At 35.3% G+C, this 21,345-nt stretch overlaps 1 protein-coding gene across 20 annotated transcripts in view; it reads left to right on the top strand.

The window, feature by feature from the left end:
- WDPC (WD repeat containing planar cell polarity effector) overlaps positions 1-21,345 on the top strand; it is a 675,061-nt gene that overhangs the window by 402,571 nt on the left and 251,145 nt on the right. For all 20 annotated transcript variants that reach the window (XR_011611802.1, XR_011611803.1, XR_011611798.1 and 17 more), the window contains one exon: positions 1,951-2,074. Coding sequence is in view for 13 of the 20 variants with exons in the window: in XM_071076813.1 (XP_070932914.1) it covers positions 1,951-2,074 (124 nt within the window). In the remaining 7 variants the exon portion in view is untranslated. The remainder of the gene's footprint in view (positions 1-1,950; positions 2,075-21,345) is intronic.

Raw genomic sequence — 21,345 nt, 5'->3', positions numbered from 1 at the left:
CTGGGATTACAGGCATGAGCCCGTACTGCACCTGGCCAAGAAATTCCAGTATTTTTACAATGAGAAAATGCCTAGTGCATGGCCCACTACTTAGGTACTCAATGAGTATTAGCTAAAAATAAAAAGAAGAGTGTAACTCCATAATTTTAGGGTATAAGGTACTACTATAATATTGCTGCCTGCAGAGTTATCTTAACTAATTATTTCTTAGTATTGATATACTGTAATGACTGAGTGTATACTTAAAAAAAAAAGAAAGAAAAAATTTTAAAAGGCAAGGTCCCTAAAGAATGCTTATGTTAAGAGATCATAAATTTACAATTAAAGAAGAAATATCGAAAAGATAAAATATTGACTCTCAGCACACTGAAAATTGCTAGCACCTTAGCGAATTTGTCTTGTAAGATTACTGTGTTATAGGAAAGATTATTAGGGAATATACAAATGGGCATTATCAGATTCTTGATATTTTCAAGGAACCATATTGGGGAGATAGGGAAATAAAAAGCTTGTATGATACTAGGCTATTAAAAAAAAATTTTGCATGATGCTGGGTTATCAGAATATGTACATTTTAAGTAGGTATGTGCATTTCCCCCCAAGTAACTGTAAAACATATTTCTAAAACATTCAGAATTTTTTTTTCTCTCTTGAGACTTATTCTATCTGAATCTAACAAATTTGACATGGTAATTTGTTTCCTTTTATTAGCGGAACCCAGTGAGCTCTTTTATTTGTAGCCGTATTGTAGTTATCTTTGAGATCTTCATTTCTGCCTTAAACATCAAGCTGCGCTAGCTAATGAATCTATAACTGTGCTGGGAGTTATGACTATTCCATGTAGGTTCGAACATTTCAGATGTACAAAACATGCTGTCAAGAAAACAAGCAATGGGAAGAGAATCTGGCTTGTTTTTACAATAGCATTGCTGCATTCAATTTTAATCTAAATTGACTGCTGCTTTGAAAGAAAATACCCCTAAAGTTCATCTTACTTTACTGTCTAGATTTGAGATTAAAAAAAGAAATTACTAACAGCTTAGCCAAGTCCATAGTAATTATTTTGATGAGGCATTTAATACTTTCAAACCCAAATATGCCTAAAACTAAAGAGTTTTCCTAAATAAGGAATTGTTTATTCAACCCAGTGCTAGTAGCATAAAAATCAGAGGAGTCTTACTGTGAACTGTCGTGTTCTCATACATACTCTTACTCTCACCATTATGGTAATTACTTAACTTCCAGATATTTCTGGGAAAAAACCTAGTCCCATGAGCATGTCTTTGCAAAATTGTGAAACAGGCAAAATGTGCCCTTTCCCCCAATCTTAGCCCTCTAGTTTATTAAAACCTGCCTCTCCAGTCCTTCTTTCCTCTCCCAGAGGTCTTAGCTTTCACACTTGGATAAAACCAAGACTTTTGCTGTTTAGGGCAGAACTTAGGGAAGATATAGGGACATTCACGGTTGTCTTAAAATTGCAGTAGAGACGTATTTCTACTCCAATATGGCTGTTTATTTGTATTATTTTAAAAAACATTTCTGCTATATCGATTCCAATTCCCAATGAAGAAAGGTCAGTTTTTTCCTTTTAGCCAAAGAGAATAAATATTTAGCACACTGTGAGTTGATTTTACTGGAAGTACTGGTTCAAACTGTGTTACTTTGATGAGTCACTGTTTTAATTACCCATTTGTGGTGAGAGGTTGGTTCATTATGGATTTCTTCAGTTTTGACAGCTTTTTGTTGCTCAGAGTCATTGTCAGCTTTGCCTTAAGTGAAAGTTTATACACAGGTTTGTTTTTGTACCAGCTGTCATATTTTAATTTCATCTTTCCTGCAAGCTCACGTTTCATCCAAGTTTGCAAAACCTGACTGACTGCAAACACGAGTATTTTGTTGTAATTGAAGGAGTTTCACTTGTTTTAGTGCTGCTATGTTTGAATTCCACAGCACAGCTTGAGGCAAGCCTTGGAACCTTCTATGCTCCAACAAGACCACTTCTGGATACCACTATATTGAAATATAGAGACCAAATCAGCAAATATGCAAGGAGATTCTTCCACCACTTGCTCAGGTGAATGATATGTTTGGATTGATTAGTGTCAGACTAATTACTTATTTCAGGAGACACCCTCTTTAAAATACTCCATAGTAAGGCTACATGTTTCCTAACAGTCCATCTCTTCAAAGAAATATACATCTTCTTTTGATCTTACTTAATTTGTTATTGTTTTCATTTTAAGGAAATATTTGAATATTATTTGGGGGTTTTATATCATCAGTACTTTTTACCCTTCCCCTTTATATGAAAGAACAAATATCAGCTATGTAAAGTCAATGTAGAAATATTAACTGGAATTGTGCTACTAGCACTAAGTAAATATTTTCTTTTTAATTGAAGTCTAATAATATGAATGTTCTGTAAAGCTCTGAGACAGTCATTGGTTTGTTTTTCTTTCAGACTTACTGTAGAAAAACTTGTCTGTTGTCTGCTCATATAATGTGGCAAGTTTCTAGCTTCACGGTACCCCATTTTCTCTGCTTCAAATGGGTATAACAAATTTTGTTAACCTTAGAAAATAATGTGAAAAATAATGTCAAGAAATTTATCTAAGTATTGCAGAAGTTGAAGGAAAAATATAATGAAGTTCAGACATCAGGATTAATGGATGGACAGAAGGAAGATGAATGCATGGATGATTTAGGGATACATATATAAATGTGGCAATACTGTAAGTAAAAGCAAGCAAGCAATTAGCACACAATTTAAAGCAGTCTGGAGTGAATGAAAAGAAATATGATAAAATAAGCATATAATAGTCTCCAAGGTATTAGTTAATGTTGTATTTCTTAAGATGAGTGGTAAATATCAGGGTATATTAAAAATTATTTTTAACTATGTGTATATATACACATACATATAGGTATGTCTGTGCATTTTTGCATATATGTATACATATATGTATAGTATACTTTTGTATAGGATATGTTGTATAATGGAAAGTAACAGAGTTTTCAACTGTGTACCAAAAAGGAGGATTACATCATGGAGTTGAGTTTAGAGTTTTAATTTTACTAAAATATAATCTGTTATAGTGTTTTCACTCTTTCAAGGGCTTTGATGTATATTCTCTTATTTTGTTCTCAGAAACCCCTGTTAAAGCAGTAGTATCATTTAACAAATGAGTAAACTGAGGCATAGATAAGTGGCTTGCTTAGATCGAATAACAAGTTATTGGTGGTGCCAGATCTTTGAACTGATTTTGATTCCCTGTTTCTTACTCTTCCCTTAAAACCATTTATCTATTATTGGTTGTATATTTTTTTAGATCCTAGCTTATAAAATAACTGGAAATTTTTATTCACTTAAGAGTAGACTATTTGATAACTATTTTTGACTGCCCAAAAAGAAGGGGGATACTTCAGATTGGTCAAGATTTGAGAAGTTGTATTGTTGTGTAAATATTCATGTTCTATAATTAGATTTTTATATATAAAGCGGCATTTTGAAGTCTACCAAGCAGTGAAGCCTCTGGAAAACAGCAATTTTAGAAACTGAGAAATGTTAAAATATTGCAAGGGTTATGATATGTAATTGAATCTTGCCTTTTCATCTGAATGATGTTAGCATATTCCAAGACTCTTTATATAAATGAGGCTGTCTTCTGTGAATGAACATATGGTGAAAGTGCTGGGGTTAACGTCACATTTATTTGGACTTAGAGCTTTGTTCTTTGTCTCATTGCTAATATTTGTTTCTCTGTTTCTGGGGAAAATTAATGAATTATCCTCCTGCCTAAAGAGCCCAAAAAGATGAAAGTGAATAAAACAGAAGTTTTGGAAGCATATTCTTTGGTCCTCACTGTCTCTGGCCTCTGAGACTGTATACAGTGATTTAGTGTTTGCATAAGCATCATATTTGTAACCATCCTGCTGGCTCTAGGATGCTCTATTCTACTAATGTGCAATTTTTTGTTCATTGGTTTTTCTCAAATGGTTTTCTAATTATTTTTTGGACATATTTTGATAAGGTCACTATTATTGTTATTATTATTATTCTCTAGCTTTTCTGTGTGGTTACATCTGGAACTAGATGTTTTCCCTTGGGGTATACTAGCTTTTTCATGTTTCTTCTTTTGCATACTTTGCTACTATTTCAATTATAATGAATGTTTTATTAGTTCTTCTTTTGATAGTAGGCTATATAGTATTATGAAAAAAGAAACAAAAGTTTTGAAGAAATTAAATGAGATAGCTTAAGTTGGAACCATTCTTTTGTTTAATGTGCTACCAAGAAGTTCTCATGCTTAGGGGAAGAGAAACAGGCCAAATACCTTTTTGTATTTGTGAAGTGCTAGAATTACATTACTCTCTGTCCTTTGGTTAGTCAATATTTTAATACTCTGAAAAAAGAAACCTTATTAGATAATGGAATAAGCTCTAAACAAAAGACCATCATAGGGAATTTTAAATTAAAGATGAGGAAAAGTAGCCCCACAGAGATTAGGGGCGTGCCTAAAATTACTCACATGGAACTCAGATTGCCTGTATCTGGATTGGATTATTTTGATAAAGAGTAAAATACTAAACTGGTTTTAATTTCATCCAGCATATGAAGGGTAAGGTCATAGTACGAATTTGTGATAATACACAAGTATACCATGTAGATTATTAAAATAAAAATTTTATATACAATTTTGTTTTTCTCTTGAGAGGAGAGGAATTCTACAGACATTGCTTTATACTTTTTGGTCTTTTTTGTCTTTAACAAATATAAAAAACTACCTGAAAGCCTTTTTCCAAATTCAAACAAATCTAAACTTGAAAACTCACTTCTTGTCTTTTTGTATGCATTCAAAGTGATCAATTTTCATAAAGAAATGCTCCCTAGAAATGTAAATTATGCTCCTAATGTTAAAGATAGGAAGAGAAAACGGTAGAAGCACAGTCTTGATATGGTAGCTAATAAAGTGTTTATTATAATACATAAAATTTTAAAGAGATGATAGAATCTAATTTATAAAATCATTAAACTGGAAGACACTTACCTACAGAAGGTAAATGCAACTTTGCCTAAACTAAGTTTAAAAGGTAATTAGTCAGCTGCCTCCATGAAATTGAATAGTCTTCCACAAGTACTGAACAAGGAAGTGATGGCAAGTGAGAGCTTTTCATCAGAAACAAATAGAAACTATAATAGGGACCCCTAAATATTGATGAAATGAAAGGGCAAACATTTCAAATGAATGTGCCACATATGAGGCTTATTACTAACATGGAAATATAATGTATTATAAAAAGTTAATAATTTATTTTTAACTTTTCCCCCTTGTTAACTGTGAGACTGTTGTTTTCTGACTCAAATGGTGTTATGTGATTGTGGCACAGAGAGTTGTACTTTTTGAATGCTTATAAAAATGTTAAGCAAAATTTGGGGAATGTGAGATTTATTGCCTAGAAATAAATTTTTTTTTTGTTTATGAAATATTGGTGGGGAAATGTATTGATGTCAGCATTTTCCTTTGTAATGTAACAACAAAAAGTAATATGAATTGATGGATAAATAGAGGGATAGATAGGTAGATATGTGATAAGCAATATTATAAAATGATAAAGTCAGAATACACATGGTAGATAATCTTTTAACATTGCTCTATGTTGGAAATTTTTATAATAAGATGTTGGGGATAATATATTAGAGTCAATATTTACACTTAGAACTCAGAAAAAAAGGGCCATCTTTTGGAAATGGCTTTTAGCTTATGTAAAATATATATGATAGGCAAAACAAAAATCATTTTGTGACTAAAACAGTTCTTAAGCAATTCCATGTATACATGGCTTTTTCAGTTATACTTTTCACTGATGGAACATATATAGTAAATACAACATCTGTATGAAATCATTTTAAAGAACGTGAATACTAAAAAAGTTAACCTGAGAACATTCAAGGCAACAAGATAGAATGATTTTTAGAGAAAAGCTCCTAGTTAGATCATCCAAAAAATGCTAGATAGTATATTCAAAATATTTATTGAAAGCATGGTTGAGCTGGCAGTAAAGTAAGGGAAACAGGCTGAAATGATAAGGATGCTTGATTCCACAAGAGTAAGCAAACTCAACGTTCTCCTGGAGGGCATCTTCTGGCTCTCAGTAAGATAGGTGCTTGGTTTACAAAGGTTGCTACTCAGAGGATAGGAGACATAACTGAGAGCTCATGCAGAATGAGAGGTTGCATCAGACATCCATACATAAATCTAGAACCCTTGAATGGGACAGCATCCTTCCTGAGACAACTAGAATGAAGGAAGTCATGAGATGCAAAAGGAATGGTAGACAAAAAAAAAAAAAAAAAAAAATCATAAACTTGTGGAAACCTAATAAAAATTGATCCTATAAAGCATATACACCAATGTCTAATTCAGGGGGTTAAAAATTAAAATCTTGGACAATAACTACATATAAATCAGAAGAGGAGTGAAGAGAGTTAAAGCATTCTAAGGTCCTTATACTTTTCAAGAGGAAGATAAAGATATTTATTAATTCTAGATTTTAGTAAGTGAAATACAGAATTTCTAGGGTAATCACTAAAAGGAAAGAAATAGAGTATATAATTTTCAAGCAAGGAAAGGGAAAACGTTGGATAAAGAAAAAAACCCCAAAGATGGCAAGAATTAGGAGAAAGTGCAGCATGAAGGGGAAGAAACATGGGAAAAAAGATGGAAAATAGAAAACTCACGATGAGATACTAGGAATGAATCAAAAAATCAATAATCATTGTTAATGTAAAACAGACTTTTTTCCTCAGTTGTTTTTTTTTTTTTTTTTAAAGACATCTAAAACAGAGAAGGTAGCTGGGTGCTGTGACTCACACATGTAATCCCAGCATTTATGGGAGGCCAAGGCAGGAGAATCGCTTGAGCCCAGGAGTTTGAGACCAGCCCGAGCAGTGCTGTCTCTAAAAAACATTTTTTTAAAAAATTAGCCAGGCGCATGGTGGCGCATGCCTGTAGTCCCAGCTACTTGGAAGGCTGAGATGGGAGGATCGCTTGAGCCTGGGTGTTCACATCTGCAGTGAGCCTTGTTCCTGCAACTGCGTTGGGCGACAGAGCAAGACCGTATGTCATTATAAAAAAACACCAAAAAACAAACAAAAAAAACCCTCAAACAAAGAAAGTTTAAATGTCAGAGAATGTAAAAAAATTTATACCAGATAAATACTCCAAAGAGAACTAATATAGTAGTAATGGGTTTGTTTGTTTGTTTGTTTGTTTGTTTGTTTGTTTTGAGATGGCGTTTCACTCTTGTTGTCCAGGCTGGAGTGCAATGGAGTGATCATGGACCCCTGCAACCTCCGCCTCCTGGGTTCAAGCAATTCTCCTGCCTCAGCCTCCCAGGTAGCTAGGATTACGGGAATGTGCCACCACGCCCGGCTAATTTTGTATTTTTAGTAGAGACGGGGTTTCTCCATGTTGGTCAGGCTGGTCTCAAACTCCCAACATCAGGTGATCCACCTGCCTCGGCCTCCTAAAGTGCTGGGATTATAGGCATGAGCTACAGTGCCCAGCCTATAGTGGTAATGTTATACAAATAGTCTTTAAAGCAAAATCTTTAGTAGAGATTATTAGAGATCAATACTGACAGAAAAATCAATTCACCAGGAAGATATAACAGTTCTAAATGTGTGTAACATAGCTTCAATGTACACAAACAGTGCCCAGCCTATAGTGGTAATGTTATACAAATAGTCTTTAAAGCAAAATCTTTAGTAGAGATTATTAGAGATCAATACTGACAGAAAAATCAATTCACCAGGAAGATATAACAGTTCTAAATGTGTGTAACATAGCTTCAATGTACACAAAACGAAAGTCCACTGTCAATAGTTAAAGAATTTTAACTCCTTTCATTTAGTAATTGATAGATTAAGCAAACAAAGTGTCAGGAAATAGGTGATTTGAACAATACTGTATAATTGAAATCTTGACTTAATGGACATGTGTAGAGTCCAACAACTGGAGACTATACTTTTTTCCCATGAATAAACATTCATATAAATTGACCATATTCTAGGTCATAAATTTCTTTTTTTTTCTTTCTTTTTTTTTCTTTCTTTTTTTTTTTTTTTTTTTTTGACAGAGTTTTGCTCTTTTTGCCCAGGCTGGAGTGCAAACCTCGGCTCACCGCAACCTCCGCCTCCCGGGTTCAAGCAATTCTCCTGCCTCAGCCTCCCGAGTAGCTGGGATTACAGGCATGCGCCACCACCCTGGCTAATTTTGTATTTTTAGTAGAGACGGGGTTTCTCCATGTTGGTCAGGCTGGTCTTGAACTCCTGACCTCAGGTGATCCACCTGCTTCGGCCTCCCAAAGTGCTGGGATTACAGGCGTAAGCCACCACGCCTGGCAATATGTGAAAATTTCAAGGAGTAATTTTTATTTACTCCACAATTAATTACTGAGTACCACATGCCAGGCACTTAGCTAAGAATATGGCAAAGGGCAAAACAGACCAAAAAAAAAAAGAAAAGTTCGTATATTTGCCCCTGCCTAAATCTCATGTTGAAATGTAATCCCCAGTGTTGGAGGTGGGGCTTGGTAGGAGGTATTTGGATCATGGGGGTGGATTATTTATGGCTTGGTGCTCCCTGTGATAGTGAGTTCACAAGGACAGCACCAAACCATAAGGGATCTATTTTCATGACCCAAATGACCATATTTGGTTGGTTAAATGTAGGTGGCTCTCCCTCCTCTTGCTCCCGTTCTTGCCATGTGAGATGCTGGCTCCCCGTTTGCCTTCTGCCATGAGTGAAAGCTTCCTGAGGCCTCACCAGAAGCTGAGCACCATGCTACCTATACAGGCTGCAGAACCATGAGCCAGTTAAATCTCTTTTCTTATATAAATCTATTTTCTTTATTAATTTCCCAGCATCAGGTATTTATAGCAATGCAAGAATGGCCTAATACAATAAATAAGTGGGTAAAATACATAATATGTCAGGTAATGATATGTGCCATGAAAGTGAACATGCAGGGACAGGGCTAGGAAGTATTGGATGATGGGTGAGTGGACTGCAGTTTTAAATAAGATTGCCAGATTTCTTAAATTTTACTCCTGAGGTAAATTATCTTGTTCTCCTCATTCATCTCACCTTAGCCTTAGCCTTAGCCTTGGGCCTGGAAAATACAAATTGTTATGAAAAAGGCTTTTTTGGGGGAGTGGAGGCTTGTTTTACAAAATAAAGAATCATACTATTAAAAAAAAAAAAGATTGCCAGGGAAGGCCTCACTAACAAGGTAAAATATTAGTTAAATCCCAGCAGTTTGGCTGGAGCAGTGAATGAGAAGGAGAGGAATGAGACAATGGGTCAGAGAGGCAGCAAGTGGCCAGGTCATACAGGACTTTGTAGATTATTGTAAGGAATTGAGAGTATTCTCTTGAATAATAGGGGAACTCAATAGATGATTTGAAACTATCTATTGAATGGATAACTCAGATCCTGTGTTGAGAATTGTCCTTAGAAGGTCAAGGAGAAGGAGACCTATTGGGAGGCTATTGCAGTAATTGAGTAAGCAATGGTGGCCAATTACAGATTGGTAGCAAAGGGAATGAAGATAGAGTGGTGGATTTTGAACATATTAAAGGTTTTGATAACAGGATTTTCTAACAGATTGGATAAAGAATATAATAGAGAAGTGAAGCATGACTTCAAGTGTTTTGACCTGAGCAATTGGAAAAACAGAATTGTTTTTGACAAGATTGATAAGGCTCCAGAAAGAATAGGTATGTGGGAAAAGAGTAGTAGTTTGGTTTTGGAAATGTTGAGTTTGAGTGAGAAATTCAGAAGTGAGTTCTCAGACAGGGCTATGAAGGGAAATATATATATTTAAAACGTTTTTCTTGGAAAAGAAGAAAGACTCAAAATTAATGAGCCATGAAATTTTTAAAACTTGCAAAAAATACCAGTAAAATAAATCTGAAGAAAGAAGGAAGGAAATAAAGATATGTTTAGAAATAAAGTAACAAAAACCAAAGTTATAAAATAGGATTAATAAAGCTAAACATTTCTTCTTTGACTCAAGATTAGTCAAACAGAAAAAAAAGTAAAGGGAATACCATGAAGAATTTATGACAGCAAACTTGAAAAATGGGGAAAACTGAAAATTTCTTAGGTACATAAAAACCAAAACTGACCAAAAAAGAAGTAGAAGATTTAAATAGTCCTATACACATGAAATAAATTGTTAATCAATGTTTCTCCTATAAAGTAAACCACAGTCCCAAGATGTTTTTGGCAAGTGAGGTTCCATTGCTATATTCACACAACTCTTTTCTATGTTGTTGTTGTTTTTTTTCAGTCCTTTTTATCAAATGCTTTTTTTACATAGTTGTAACCATTGAATACGTGAAATTTTAACATTTTTTTAAAATCCTAAGAAGTTTGATTCATTATGATGGCATTCCAAGAGACTTTGTATGGTATGGTAGTTGGATTTAAAGGTTGTTTAAGCCTAGAGTGGTCTGCACACATCTGAACAGACCCTTGGTTAGGGAAAGGATGAAAAGGCAAAAGGAGAAATAAGCAGGAGGGAACAACAGCAAAACCTCAAGTCTTTTAACTGAAAGCACCTAGAAAAATGTGATTTTATAGATGAAGGAGCTGGTTTTTATGTGGTCACAGTTAGGGCCATTTAGGAAGGAATACCATGGGTATAAGGGCTCTTTAGATTCCTGCCAAGGGATGAGGGTTCTTTTACCATAATGGCAATATGAAGAAAAGTTATTATACTAATCAGTAAATTAGGATACCAAACAAAATTGACATAATATAGGTATAAATAACTCGATGGTCATTGCATGAACAAATTTTGTATACCTTGCTTTTCTTCCTTAAAGCTCCCCTTTCATAGCTAATTGGGTGTGTGAGTGAGGGGTGTGGCCCAAAGTAACCATGCTGTTTTTCATCTGGCAGTCTGGTTTCCTTTAACAGCATTGCCTCCTATATATAGCAATAGCAGTAAAAGAAGTAAAAAAAAGTCCTTACATTTTGCTTATGTTATTCATGTTCTAAATTATGAATGATATTTTGTCTAAAAATCAAATGGGTAAAAACTGTGGTGTTAAAAAGGGAATATCATGATTAGGTAAGAAGCTACCCTAATACCCACTCTGTTCCATTTGCATTGCTGTGATAACCTTAACAACTCTTTTTTTTTCTGGTGTGAGAGAAATAGACTGGATTCATTGTACAGATAGAGGTAAGAGTGCGGATAGTCTACTTATTAGGCGTGACGTTGAACGAATGAATCTTAAGACTTTTCTTCATTCTAGACATTAGTTATTTTTTTCATTTGGGATGTACAAAATGTATTTTCTGCCCAAATTCTAGTTGAGGTATCTGTTCAGAACTGTTTATTGCTCTCATTTTGTTTTGCTTGTAACTCCTCGCTGTCTTCTCTGGCACTTTTATTCAGTGAGTGAGGGCCTGGGTAGAAGACCACTTTTATAAGTGAGTGAACTGCCTCTGCACACCCACCATACTCCTGATGAAGAGAGTTGTTGACCTCAAACTCCAGACTGTCCCCTGCTGATGACCTCATCATGCTTCTTGTCAGCAAGCTTGGCTCTCTTTAGTTTGGTGAGGATTAAAAGACATACAGTGCCTACATTCACTGTATTAAGTAACTGGCCTTTAAGGACATTTGATTATAGCACCAGCAGAAATTAGTATATACTAGAGATGGCTACAGACACTTCTATTACAAAGCTACAGTTGTATTAAAGCTGTGGGATGAGGACAGCCTTTACCAACATGGTCAAAATCAAAGAATTTTTTTTTTTTTTTTTACTATGTAGTGAAGGGCATACATAGTATATGCAAACTCCAGCTATTAAGAGAGATATGATTTTTGGCTGTTTACATTCAAGAATACTTTATAAAATCTAGGAAAAATTTTCTTAGATATTCTACTCTATTGAAGTCTGAAAAGAAACATGCAGAGAAAATATAATCAAGAATTTATTTGGCAGATTTGTAACATCTGCAGAGCTCATAGCTCTAGGAAAGGCCATAACACTTAAAATATGAACATCAGTAAATGTTCAGAATGTGTCACTGGATGTGAAATATATTTGTATTTCCTTTGTGTTTAATACAATGTAGACACAACCTTAATAATCCTTTACACTATTATTACATATTTAAACTTAACAGAACTTGCCGGGTGTATGCCTGTGGTTCCAGCTACTTGGGAGACTGAGGCAGGAGGACTGCTTGAGTCCATTTTATTTTTTAATTAAAAAAATAAAATAGGCTGGGCATGGTGGCTCACTCCTATAATCCCAGCATTTTGAGAGGCCGAGGTGAGTGGATCACCTGAGGTTGGGAGTTCAAGACCAGCCTGGCCAACATGGTGAAACCCTGTCTCTACTAAAAATAGAAAAATTAGCCAGGCGTGGTGGCAGGCGCCTATAATCCCAGCTACTCAGGAGGTTGAGGCAGGAGAATCACTTGAACCTGGGAAGTAGAAGCTACAGTGAGCCAAAATTGTGCCACTGCACTCCAGCCTGGGCGACAGAGTGAGACACTGCCTCAAAAAAAAAAAAAAAAAAAAAAAAAAAGAGATAAAATAAAAATAAACTTAGTAGAACTCAAAAAACTATGGACAGGTGATGTAATCTTTTTTTATTTCTAGTAAGTGCTCTCAAGCATCTATCTCCTAGAAGAGACAAGGATAAGTACAACTCATTTCTTTTGTTTTAAATTCTCCCCCTTTCATTTTCCTTCTCCATAGATATGCATGTTTAACTAATAAAATATTCAGCTTGCTATAGATTCTTGTCCTTATTCTCTATCTCATTACATTTTATAAAAAAAGGTATTTAAGTTTTGTCAATACCTGGAAACTGAAGGTCACCTGTCTAAATTATAGTGAGGTAACAAATATTAGCATTCCTCAAAGATCACATTGTTTATGGGCCTCAGCAGTGTTGAATTAGTTGAAAAAATACATCACTTTTGTGAAATCTTTAATGAACACTCTGATCACATGTGGTTATTGCTATGGAAGGGTATGTATTTGTCTTTTGGTTCATAGGTTTAATAAATAAAAGTTGTTTAAAACTAAAGCCCTCCCATTAATTCAGGTTTTCCTGATCCATAGACTGCCCAGCCACTATAGTTTTTTGGAACACTTATGTTTTTTCTAAAGCAAAAATAGCTTTCTGATTACAGGAATAACACATGATTTTTTTTTTCAAGACATAAATATTATGGCCTTCTATTTATGTTAATAAACATAGATCTACATCACACATTATTAAGGATAGACTACCATAATTTATTCAACCATCCTGCTATATATAGACATGAACAATTTCCAGTGTTTTGCTACTATAAACAGTGCTGCAATAAACAAAAATAAGCATCAACTTTTGCCCCCTTGAAGGTGATGCTGCCCTTCATTGACAATATATATTTTGAAACAAAATGCCTCCTTTTGAAAATTAAACAGAACCCCACACCATCAAACTAGTAGGAGAGTCATCCTGGATTTGGGAGAATTAGTGGAGGTATGTGAGATTTCCTCATACTTTTAAAGTTCTTTCCAACATGAGATTCTGTGATCCTATTTATCAGGCTCCTTTGAGTAAAAAAGTCAAGTCTCAATGTCCTAAGCTAAGCTTCTCCTATCTAGTGGGTTCAAAATTTTCCAAGTTCTCAGTGAACAATTAAGGAATATCTGTAATAAGTCATGAAGAATGCCACACAAATAGTTTAGTGTAGGGTCAAATAAATTTACAAGTGTTTATCTGAGACGTCCAGTAATATTTACAACCATAGCTTGGCTACATGCTACTAAATGAACTTACATTTTTTACAATGAAACTTAGTTCTGGGAATGGTTAGGCAAATGGGACCATGTGATGTCAGTTGAGGGTACTGCTTTGCATTGAGCCATTGTGCAGTTGTTTAATGTCTGCATAGAGCCATTTTCTCTTACTTCGGGCTGAGCGAAGCTATAGTGAGGAGCTTTCAAAAAATACTAGTGCTCTGATTAGTCTTACCATTAGGAAAAAAGAAGGGCTACCCCAAAAATGCCAGTCCTAAGAGATCAATGGTTTTAGAGGTTGTAGTCTACTCCTAATCTGCTATAAGAATGGGAATTTAAATTTTTTTTGTAGTTCTCACTTTTCTTAACTTTGTCATGGAGAGAACACCTACCATGCATACTTCTACGGTAGTTATTGAGCTCAAATGAAATATTTGAAAGTTCTTAACAAAAGGTAACTGAATATTATTACCATTTTAGTTATAGCTATAGTAAATTCCTAGCATTCTTTGGGGTTACATACAGCAGAAGAGCCTTCTGAATCGCTTTAGTAGAGCATACCACTGGTTAGAATGCTGGCACTGAAGAGACCTTGCTAGGTCAGCACATTACCTACACTGACTCATTCTTCCACATGCGCCATGAGGTGCTGAGTTCAAATTTGTGCTAGTTGGCTATTAATATAATCCTTACAGCAATGCTATTTCAGTCCACCCATTCCAAGTCAGTACATGGCCAGGGACCTTTACTCTGACTGCAGTTGCCAAAGTTGATTGTATAAAACAGGAGTCAGCAAATTACAACCTGCCTCTCATCTTTGTAAATACAGTTCTATTGGAACACAGCCAAGCCCATTTGTTTGCATATTGCCGATGGCTGCTTTCACACTATAATGGCAGGGTTTACTTGTGACAGGGTTCATATATGCCTCAAAGTGTATACTGTTTGGCCCTTTACATAAAAAGTTTGCCAACATGTTATAAACTAAACAGCAAGAGATAGTTTTTTTGGAACATGTAGTCTGAATACGAAAGGAAAGAGAAGGAAGATGTAAGAAGAGTTCCATTTGTAATATTGTGTTAATTTTTTCATAAGTAAGAGGTTATTGAATAAATGATTTCATAGGTCCTAGCACTCAGTTGAGAGTTTTATTGTGACAATGGATTAAGAGGTAATTTTGACACACGAAACACTACAGACATGGACCAACCTAGGTGTGCTATCGCAGTGGTGGGTTTGGGTCCACATATAGTAGCATTGAGCTATGTGTCAGTTGGGGAAGAGGTAGGACAGGTGACAGGCAGGGAATAAAGACAAACAACTGTGAAAATCAAGACAGACTTGAAATGATCACAGTGAATACACATGAAACAAAGAGATTAAGGCAATTAGAAATATGTATTTGATATAGAAGACAGATGATTCAGCATTAAACTAATAGGAATAGAAGATTACTCAAATATATAATGCAATAAAAAGTCTCTGAAATGAAAAAAGAATCTAGAAGTGTGACCCAAGAATATTATACCCAGTTGAGATTTTTGTCACGTTTAGAGGCAACAGGCAAATATTCTCAATCATGTAAGTCTTCAGAGAATAATAGCATCTGTGAGTCCTTCGTGAAAAAACTGCTTAACAATGAATGTTAATAGAAGACTTACCAGAAATGGAGAATCTGAATGAAAAAACAAAGAATCATGGTGGTGAGCAATCCACTTTTGAGTAACTAATGCTAAACAACCATAGATATTATGATTAGAAAAGAAATTGAGTATTGTTTTTAAAGACAGGGACTTGCTGTGTTGCCGGAGGTGGAGTGCAGTTGCTGTTCACAGGCATGATCATAGTGCATGTCTGCCTTGAACTCCTGGCCTCAAGCAATCCTCCTTGCTCTGCCTCCAGAGCAGCTGGGACTAAGGCACAGGACACTGTGCCTGGCAAAAATTGGGTATTATCTTGGTTAATGTAAAAATACAACTATATGATAAAAATTGGAATTTGGAGAAAAGAGAAATGGAGAAAATATCAGTTATCACTTTCAAAACAAAGAGTCCAGAATACTGTTTAAAAGTCATATGAGTAGTTAAAAAAACAATATTCTTCATAATTTCCTAACTTTAGAGGGATCTTTTAGAAAATAATGTATGGTCAGGAAACATGTATTTGAAGGTTAATAATTCCTATAAAATTTTGCTTTTCTTTTTTAAGTAAAATTAAATTTAATACTCTTTATTTTCTTTGTTTTTTTTTTGAGACAGGGTCTCTGTTGCCCACTCTGGAGCGCAGTGGCCTGTTCATGACTCACTGCAGCCTCAACCTCTCAGGCTCAATCAGTCCTTCCACCTCAACCTCCCGAGTAGCTGGGACTATAGGCTCACCCCACCACACTTGGCTAATTTTTACATTTTTTGTAGAGATAGGGTTTTACCATGTTGCCCAGGCTGGTCTCAAACTCCTGGGCTCAAGCATTCTGCTTAACTCAGCCTCCCGAAGTGCTGGGATTACAGGTGTGATCCACTGTGCCCAGCCATAATACTCTTTATTAACAATAGGACGTATAACATAAACCTATTAACATAGAAGAATCCCTTCGTATCCTTCCATCTATTTGTTATATACTCATAAAAGATATGGAGGGTGATGCAAATCTAATGTGAACCATGTTAATTTCTGGGTATTGCAAAGTGCAAGTGATATATATTTCCATCTTTGTGCTTCTTGTATTGTTTGAATTATTTTTGTGAACACAGATACATTTTACAAAAACAAGAGTGATTATTTTGTCCATATTAAAAAAAACTAAATAGGTGGAAGTATATATATCCAGATGTGAACAGTGGTAATTAAGTTGTTCTTTGTATTTTCTTATTTTCAAAATTCTTAAGTTTTTTAATTACAAATGAATAATAGTACTAAAATTGTACCTGAACTATAATCTTAAGGACTTTCATGTTATAGGGAAACTGAAGCAGAAAGTATGCCTAAGAGTAATCTAGTTTGTAAATAAAACATTTTATCATACTTGTTAAGAAAACCGATTTTTAGCAGGGTGTGGTAGTTCACATCTGTAGTTCCAGCTACTTGGGGGGCTGAAGTAGGAGGATCACTTGACCCTAGGAGTTTGAGGCTGCAATGAGCTATGATTGCATCACTGCCCTCCAGCCTGGGTGACAGAGCGAGACCTCATCTCTTAAAAAAAGAAAAGAAAATGGATTTAATTTATAGAAGCAAAAAGTTTCATGCTCATGTAAAGTAAATTAATTTCTGAGGGAGCCAGCTCATTTTTCAAATCTATGAGTTTCATACATTGGGCTCACTCAGACCACAGGGGACAAGCAGAGCTAAGAAGACCAGTATTATTAGCATAATTTGTTCTCCTGGCAGTACTCGGTACTATTCATAGTCTTGGTGACTACAGTATTAATAAACACCACTGATGACCCAAAGAAGAATAACACATTTTCTAGTCACTCTGAGCAGAATATTGTTTTACTTTCTATTTCCAGATAATCTCTCTCTCTCTCTCTCCCTTCCCCTCCCCTCACCCCGACTTCTTTTCTACACACCCACACATACACCTGACCAAAAAAAAAGGGGGGTGGGGGAGGGATTCTACTGATTTTACCAGGATATGCATGTAACAATACCTCATTAAAGAGGAAAAAATTGGGTTGCAAAAAATAGTTAGATGGAAAAAATAAGTTCTGTTATTCAATAGTAGAGTAAGAAAATTATAGTCAACAGTAACTTGTATATTTCAAAATGATTAATAGCTAGAAGAGAAGTGTAACATTCCCAACACAAAGAAAAGATAAATGAGGTGATGGATATCCCAATTACCCTAATTTGATCCTTACACATTGTACACAGATGTCAAAATATCACATGTACCTCCAAAATAGATGCAACTATGATATATCAATTTTTAAAAAGTGGGAAAAAAGGAAAAGCTCAAAACCTTCCTCCCCAAACCCACATTTTTAGGTGAAGCTTCCATGCCCTGAGATACTGTGAATCTTGGAGCTTGAATGCCTCACCACTCTCGCTCTGAGAAGCACAGCTTTAACCTTTGTCGGCCTTGTCCTCACTGCTTCTATCTCTTTTCACCCCCTCACTTGCACCGTTTGCAAAAACCAAACAAAACAACAACAACAAATAAATGAAAGAATCAGGCTAGTGCTTGGAGCAGGTCATGTGCTACCAACATAAAATTAAGTAGGGAGAGTGTTCTACCCTAAATGGTGACACATGTGCATAGTTTAAATGGCACTAGACTTAACTGGCTTTATTTTCATGTTCCCCACTTTATTGTTGCTTTCCTCATAATCTTCTGCAAATTTTTCTTTAGATTTTGCAAACATCATTAACTCAATAAATACTTGTCTACCATATGCCTTGCACTATACCAAGAGTGAAGAATAGAGCTCAAAAGTCTACTTTGTTGTAGTTATTGAGGCTGTAACCCCATGCTTGGTGTAATTTAGGATTAGGAGCCTGTGATCAGTATCGGGTATTCCAGTTTACACATGTATTATCTCAGTAGCTATTCTGGCCACAATATTACACTGTTTAGTCTTGATTTCTTTGTATGATCCACTCTGTAAATGTTTCTGAATATTCTCATCTAGTCCCTCCCCATCTTATCAATTTTATGAATTTTATTTCCAGTGACTCACAATTACTATTAAAGAACTTTAATCTTTTCTGACTACATGTACTAGGTGATTAAGGTCACTATGAATTCTGACCTGGTCCTTCTCTTTTCTTCATCTTGTCCTGTCATGAAAACACTACTAAGATCTGCAACACAGCTGGAAGACAGACATACATTTAGTTAATTTCCCAAGTTCCTGTTCTTATAGTTAAAATTATTCAGACACTGCATCCAGATAACTGACATTTATCATAGAACATATTTCATTCTTTTTTGTTGTTGTTGAAGTATGTTGAATTTTTATTAATTTACTCTGAAGGTTTTAAGATATAATTTCTAGACATTATCTTACTGTTATGTATAATAACAATATATATATTAATATATATAGCACAGAGTTGGAAATAACTACATTCTTTTCCTATTCTTTTATTGTTGGCTTTAAACAGTGAAAGAATTTGACCAACAATATTTTTGAATTCAAATCTCAAAAGATTCTAAAACACACTTCTTGGGTAAAATATTCACAAAAATTTAGAATTCCTGTCATTTTTCTATATTTTTCAAAATAAAATGTTACTTAAGTTACTGCTTACTTTTCCAACATGATATTTTTCTAGAATTGCAAACAATAAAATTTAAACAACTATGAAAAAAAATTCTGTATAATAGATTAAATTTTACAGTTTCAATTTTTAGGTTATATATTCAAAGAGAATCCATTTGCTATCTTGGTTTTCTTTTTCTATTATTATTATACTGTAAGTTCTAGGATACATGTGCACAACGTGCAGGTTTGTTACATATGTATACATGTGCCATGTTGGTGTGCTGCACCCATTAACTCGTCATTTACATTAGGTATATCTCCTAATGCTATCCCTCCCCACTCCCCCCACCCCACGACAGGCCCCGGTGTGTGATGTTCCCTGCCCTGTGTCCAAGTGTTCTCATTGTTCAATTCCCACCTATGAGTGAGAACATGCAGTGTTTGTTTTTTGTCCTTGTGATAGTTTGCTGAGAATGATGGTTTCCAGCTTCATCCATGTCCCTACAAAGGACATGAACTCATCCTTTTTTATGGCTGCATAGTATTCCATGGTGTATCTGTGCCACATTTTCTTAATCCAGTCTATCACTGGTGGATATTTGTGTTGGTTCCAAGTCTTTGCTATTGTGAATAGTGACATAATAAACATACATGTGCATGTGTCTTTATAGCAGCATGATTTATAATCCTTTGGGTATATACCCAGTAATGGGATGGCTGGGTCAAATGGTTTTCTAGTTCTAGATCCTTGAGGAATCGCCACACTGTCTTGCACAATGGTTGCACTAGTTTACAGTCCCACCAACAGTGTAAAAGTGTTCCTATTTCTCCACATCCTCTCCAGCACGTGTTGTTTCCTGACTTTTTAATGATTGCCATTGTAACTGGTGTGAGATGGTATCCCATTGTGGTTTTGATTTGCATTTCTCTGATGGCGAGTGATGATGAGCATTTTTACATGTGTCTGTTGGCTGCATAAATGTCTTCTTTGAGAATTGTCTGTTCATATCCTTCGCCTACTTTTTGATGGGGTAGTTTGTTTTTTTTTTCTTGTAAATTTGTTTGAGTTATTTGTAGATTCTGGATATTAGCCCTTTGACAGATGAGTAGATTGCAACAATTTTCTCCCATTCTGTAGGTTGCCTGTTCACTGTGATGGTAGTTTCTTTTGCTGTGCAGAAGCTCTTTAGTTTAATTAGATCCCATTTGTCAATTTTGGCTAGAACATATTTCATTCTTAAATTAGAGCCGTGACTTAGGGCTGCCTGCATTGATTCTGTGTAGTCATCCTGATAGTTTTGCTCAGTAAAACATGGCTTTTCTGTTAAGTTTAAATTATCATCACAGTGAAAGACCTACAGCTGGAATGGAAGAAAAGCTGCAGAAAATTATTGAAATAAAAGATGGGATTTCGACCACTGGGGCTTGAGCAAAAGAAGTGTGAAACAACAGGTGCCATGGGTTGTTATCTACGTTTTTAAATTAACATCTGTTTTTAGCTGAAAGCAATTTGCAGAGAATGCACCACGTGCCTTTATTAAGAGCTAAACACCGACTCCTGAGACGCAGCTAAGTAGTAAGGAGTAAAATATAAAGGTTTTCCTTGGGAGGAAAGAATAATGGAGATTACTCACTGGATATAGATGTCTAAGGGAAATCTCTGTTAAACCTATGTTTGGCATAAGGTATGGTAGCAGTTTAAGAATTTTTTCATGTTTTGACAATTGAAAGAATCTAGAGAATTGAAAAAGCCAACAAGTGTTTGTGGAAAGGAGTCAAAGTAGTCTTCTTGATTAGGTTTTGTCAGAGAAATATGTACTAGTTGAGACTAACTGTACAATATTGGTGCTTAAGTTTCTTTGCATAACCACTGCATAACTGAAGTTATAACAAGACACAGACTTCCATTATTCAGCCTAAAATCTAATTCAAAGCTAAGGTTTGGTTTGGTTTGTACTGTTTTGAGGAAAAATGATTTTTAGAAATGTTTTAATAGATACTTCTTTTTAACGTATATATAAAGCTGCTAGTCTGACTCTCCTAAGAAACGTTATTTTATAAAGTACAATTTTTTTTTTTTGAGATAGAGTCTCACCTTGTTGCCCAGGCTGGAGTGAAGTGACATGATGGCGGCTCACTGCCACCTCCACCTCCTGGGTTCAAGCGATTCTTCTGCCTCAGCCTCCCGAGTAGCCAGGACCACAGGCATGTGCCACCATGCCTGGCTAATTTTTGTAGTTTTTAGTAGAGATGGGATTTCACCATGTTGGCCAGGCTGGTGTTGAACTCCTGACCTCGTGATCCACCCGCC

Source organism: Macaca nemestrina, chromosome 13 (assembly GCF_043159975.1).
Source record: "Macaca nemestrina isolate mMacNem1 chromosome 13, mMacNem.hap1, whole genome shotgun sequence".
In the NCBI taxonomy this organism is placed as follows: Eukaryota; Metazoa; Chordata; class Mammalia; order Primates; family Cercopithecidae; genus Macaca; species Macaca nemestrina.
The sequence above is the reverse complement of the archived record's forward strand: the minus strand, read 5'-3'. Positions and strand labels throughout refer to the sequence as shown.